The sequence below is a fragment of the Clarias gariepinus genome, chromosome 2, assembly GCF_024256425.1.
Source record: "Clarias gariepinus isolate MV-2021 ecotype Netherlands chromosome 2, CGAR_prim_01v2, whole genome shotgun sequence".
NCBI classification, from domain to species: Eukaryota; Metazoa; Chordata; class Actinopteri; order Siluriformes; family Clariidae; genus Clarias; species Clarias gariepinus.
Window position 1 is genome coordinate 51,229,969 of NC_071101.1, and position 5,282 is coordinate 51,235,250.

General features: G+C 37.7%; 1 protein-coding gene across 1 annotated transcript; it reads right to left on the reverse strand.

The window, feature by feature from the left end:
* Positions 1-1,587: 1,587 nt before the first annotated feature.
* On the reverse strand, positions 1,588-4,889 carry tmed10 (transmembrane p24 trafficking protein 10). The gene is made up of 5 exons (XM_053510658.1): positions 4,666-4,889; positions 3,632-3,752; positions 3,461-3,534; positions 3,194-3,320; positions 1,588-2,531 (listed from the first exon to the last, which is right to left on the reverse strand). The coding sequence occupies exons 1-5, from the start codon at positions 4,840-4,842 to the stop codon at positions 2,410-2,412; spliced, it is 621 nt and encodes a 206-aa protein (XP_053366633.1). The 5' UTR covers positions 4,843-4,889; the 3' UTR covers positions 1,588-2,409.
* Positions 4,890-5,282: the final 393 nt, after the last annotated feature.

Genomic DNA, 5,282 nt, shown 5'->3' on the forward strand with positions numbered 1-5,282 from the left:
TATTTATCAAACATATTTCAAATTAAAAGTCCGAGAAACATCTGCGGTTACGAGACTGAATAAAATTAATTGTACTGAAAATACAGATGATTACCTACTGCATTTTAATAAGTTCTAATCTAAAGTAATTAACCTTTAAATGTGTGTTAAATATGGTGAAGACTAGGAAAGCTAGTGAACCTCACCACAGACCGCGTGCAGCGTCAGTTAAATAGAACAAGCTGGAGACATTTCAAAATAAAGGTTCGGGGTGGCAGTTTATTAAGACGAGCAACTGAGTATATAAATGCTTTATTAATTATTACTATTTATTTATTATTTAAAAAGATAAAAACTGAAATTACATAGTAATAAAACTCACGTGACCCAGGCTAGCTACAAAAATTACATTTATTAAATATATTTTTTATTTACATAAATATAAAACTAAAGGAGTTATTAGATACCTGGGCTTGTTCATTAACAGGTATAAATAAATAATAAAATACATCGATACCTTTTTTGCCTGAATAATTTAATTAGTTAATAATAAAGAATTAAAATCAACATGGTAGATAAACCTTGAAGGAATTTATTCAGCCATGAAGCTGAAGTTGCTGGTTTTGGACTAAATGTTCCGGTAACTTCTCCTGGGTGGAAGCAGGTCAAAAAGTTTATAAATTAAATACTTTATTAAATTCTTCTGATCAGATATTCAGTTAGCTCATAATACCTTCATAATATCATATTCATTAAAAGACCAGGTGAAAAACTGAAGATCAATGTGGAATTAAGTGGAAATCCTGTTGTGGTCATAATCAGACTGGTACAGTAAAGAGAGGAAAACAAGAAGATTAAGACTACTCTCGCATGTTATTTGAGTCAGAGCTTCAGACTTTAAGTAATATTCATAATAGTTATAATGATCAAATAATTAACTGTTAATGTACAAAAACAAAGTGTATTTTATATTTTATAAGGTATTGTCTCCTTTAATTTAACCACACAGTCTCCAAGATGAAACCAGAAAAAAAAAACATGAGAGAAAGAAGCAATGAACAAAGTGAAAAGAATAAAAAACAATGAAAAAAGAAAACAGGTAAATAAAAATTAACAAACAAACCCTAAATATATAACAGGAACAAAAGGGGAACAAACACCAAATTAAGACAAAAAAAAAAGAGATTAAAAAAGGGGGTGGGAGGGTTATTTCACAAGCAAGTAAACTGGGATATGTTAAGTACTTTTGTGAGGTTGTAATGTCTTTTTATTTGTTATCACCTGATCAAGAATCTACCTATGAAATAAACATGAAAATTAATTTACACTGTTAACATTAATGTTCTTGTATTCTTAACAGTGTATTATTGTTTTCTAAGTTTAACATGACACACGCAATCATACTTTTTCATGTTTAATAAAAAATGCAAAATCAGTTTGATATGAAGTGACTTTAAAAAGGAAAAATGTATGGGGTGTTTATTTTATATTTAATAATTAATGAGGTCCAGGACGAGGTCGGTGTTCCCTCACACAAAACTGCACTGTAATAACACTCCACCTGACTCTATCAGCATATGTGTGTGTGTGAGTTAAAACTCAACGCTGTTTTAGGTAACAAACTTTATTGAAGGTCAATGAGCTTTAATCCTGAAAACAAACTGCCATGTAATCGATAAACTCCGGGTGAAAACCTGGATAATATTACAGTCAGATTATCAATCACACACACTCACTCACTCTCTCTCTCTCTCTCTCACACACACACACACACATGCACACACCTAACAGCACAGAGGTGAACTAAGAGTGGGGAGAGAGAGAGAGAGAGAACTATGGCAGAAACATCATATTACATCATCTTTGAAAGAAAAAAAACTCCTCCATCCTCCAGCTGAGTGATAAAGTCGTGAACACACTCTCAGAACGTGTTTAAAAATTTGTTTATCAGCCTCGTCTCTGCCTTTGTAACGAGTACATTAGAGTGTAATGGCATGGAATTAATGTACCGATCAAGAGCAAAGAAAGGGGCGGAGCTTAGCTGTAACATTCTGCAAAAGTGTGTGTGTGTATAAACAGGACATATACCTTTAAAAAAAAAAACTAAACATGTACAAAAATGTCACACAAAAAAAAGAGATTCTTCTATTTACTGCTCCTGTGTGTGTGTGTGTGTGTGAGAGAGAGAAAGACTACATGTAGAGAAGTGAATACATGTCTTATTATTATTAGTTTAAGGGTGTTATACGGATATGGCCGCAGTGCGTAGTTTCTTCCCCCACCCTGTCAGCTCCCGACACACACACACACACACAACATTGCGAAATGGGCAAGGGGTTGGGGCAAAAAAGTTGTAATGTAAAATGGGACAAAAATAGAAAGTGGGCGTTGCCTCCCGGTGTGATTGGCGGCTCTGGTGAGGTCATGCTGTTACTCGATGAGCTTCTTGGCTTTGAAAAAGCGGCGCAAGTAGAAGACCTGCCATGTGGCCAAACCAATCAGACAACACATGGAGAACACACTGAAGTACAGCACACGCGTGTTCGTCGACTCTGCAGGAAAGAGAGAGAGAGAAATATATTTCTTATATATCATATATTTTAATCATCATATATTTTAATCAAATGTCCATATTTGTCATGCCAATAAAGCACACTTTAAATCTTAGAAAGAGAGAGAGAGAGGGGAAAGGGGAGAGAGAAACAAGAGAACAGAGGGAGATAGAGAGAGACAAAAGAGAGCAGGAACAAGAGAGACAGAGATAGACAGGAGGAGAGAATAAATAAATGAATATTAAAGAGTGAGTGTGTGTCACTACTGGACAGAAAGAATAACACGTAATTTTATTCAACAAGTTAGGAATGAGTAAATCAATGTAAGATAGAAGCGAATTTGTGGGTGCGACTGAGGGACGATGTGGTTTCACTTCTAATCGTGTCCGATTAGAGGATCCCTCTGTAGCTTTTTGCATTTTTAAATCCTTCTTCTCGTCCTTTAGTAATGATATTGATTACTTGTGACACAGAGCTGAGGAAGCGGAGCTTACTCGAGTATTCATGTGTGTTTATGAGAGTTATGATGGAGTTAGAGAGTTACAGGAGCAAACCTCTACACACTATAAAGAGAGAGACGTCATCATCGACCCCCCCCACTAGTCATGTGACTCCGGGCACCATGGTAACAGGGTGTGTGTTGCATGCAGAGGTTCTCTCACCGTTAGTGTCCCTCATCTCCTCCTCCCTCTTTTTCATGTAGGCGAAGTCGTTAACGATGGACTCCGAGAGATCCTCCAGACGCCTGAGCTCCACCTCCAGGGGCTTTAGCTTCTCCACCTTCGCAATCTGATATACACACACACACACACACATCAGTATGAGGTAGTGGTCCCGTTTACTCCACAAAGAGGTACCAGTATTAGTACTCAGGATCAGTAAGTACCCAAAGTGGAATAGGTTCTAATCGCATTAGAAAGAGCACAAACCTCCTCGTAGTTTTTCGCCTCCACGCCGTGCTTCATGTCCAGATTAATCAGCTGATCAGGAACTCGACCTATAGCTACGGAAAACAGAGGAGGGGTGTACATGATTTAAAACAGTCCGAAGCATCTTTTTATTTCTGTAAATTTTTAGCACTATCGTCATCCCTCACTCACCCATCTGCGACTTGCTCTCGAAGCAGACCTCAAACATGTCGTAGTCCTCAGTGGTGAAGGCGAACTTTCCCTTGGTGGCGTCCTCTTTGGAGTACAGGGTGTGACCAGACGAGTCTGTGATCTACAACAACCGGACATCAAAACATGACACCACGACAACACCACCACCTGACTTCTACACCTGAGCATGACGTCAGCGTCAGTAATACACCTGCCTCTGACCCAGAGCCTGTCAGAGAGCAGCGCAGTACACTGTCTGCAACACCAGAGGGCGGTCCCGATCTCCGCATAATTAATCCCACTAAAACACACAGTATCTACACATGCTTAAACATTTGCTTATTTAATGTTTAGATAAAGATTTATCTAGATTTTTATAGATAAAATTTTATATCGATAGATTTTAATCTATATTTCTTGATAGGCTATTTATCTAGACTAAAATAAAATGTGGCGAATAAAATATTTAAACCTTATTCGATCGACAAAAACGCATTATTATTATTTTTATAACAGTATTATTATTAAAATCTAAATCACTCCCATTCTATTTATATTTAACTTTTAATTGATGTGTGTGAAAGTAAACAGCTGTTTCCGGTCGCGCGACCAACCCGGAAGCGCCGTGTATCATCATTTTAACTCAAAATAATATTTGTTACAGCATTTATAAATCATAGTTTACCTCAGTAATTGCGCTAATTCAATTAATATTAATAATATATATTGTTATTTACATTAACAATGGCAGAAAAATTAAACACAAAAACCCTGAGATGCGTTAGAACGCGCGAGCCCGGATTCTCTCATTGGTTTAAAACGGTTTTAAAAGTTCGTTTTTAATCCGAGTTTAAAGTAAAAAAAAACAAAAAAAAACACGTCATTAAAATTAAATAAAACACGCCTATCAGATAAAGCAATAAGTTTTGTCAGCAAACGTGTTTCTAATGGATACAGAGAGTGGAGAATCCGGTTGGTTGAGCTGACGTCGCCTTGTAGTTAGCATTAGCATTAGCATGAGCATTAGCGCGCACCTTCAGGTTGACTTTGCTGTTAGCCTGCTCGCTGATCTCGTACTCTCCGGTCACCAGGACGTCTTTGTGGATCTCCTCCTTTAGACATTTCCGCGTCCTGATCGGCAGGAAGAACGAAATGGAAGCGACGGAGTGAAACACGAGCGGCAGCAGGATGAGGACGGAGAGCCGAGCCATGGCTGCTGCTTCTGAGGCGAATCATCCACACAGGCAGGCGCCCCACTGAGCATGCGCGAACGGCACTGTCAGCACGCATGCGCGGTGAGGTGCTCTCGCGGCGCTGTCGCTGCTTATAGCGGAGGAGGCCTCAGTGTTGTGTGTGTGTGTGTGTGTGTGTGTGTGGAAAAGACTTTTAACGATGATATCAGACTTTAAATGAAATCTTTAATGAACTCACACTCTCTCTCCTGTTACAAGTTGACTTCACAGTACATTTGATATTTTATTGATACCTTTTTATATATATGACGTCACAATGGCCTAGTGGTTAGCACTGTCATTTATTGGACTTTAATAAAGAAAAACTTTTTTTTCTTGAACTTTACATATAATTTAATTTCATTTAAACTCAAAAGTAAACAAACAAAAGATTATTAAATAATGTCCAAACGTCATAG

What these genes read in the sequence shown, in the direction of transcription:
- tmed10 (XM_053510658.1), bottom strand. Translation starts at nt 4,842, where the DNA reads ATGGCTCGGCTCTCCGTCCTCATCCTGCTGCCGCTCGTGTTTCACTCC. An exon ending in CGAGAGCAAGTCGCAGATGG is followed by an intron (nt 3,535 to 3,631) that starts GTGAGTGAGGGA and finishes TGTTTTCCGTAG; the next exon opens with CTATAGGTCGAGTTCCTGAT. An exon ending in AGGCGAAAAACTACGAGGAG is followed by an intron (nt 3,321 to 3,460) that starts GTTTGTGCTCTT and finishes TGTGTATATCAG; the next exon opens with ATTGCGAAGGTGGAGAAGCT.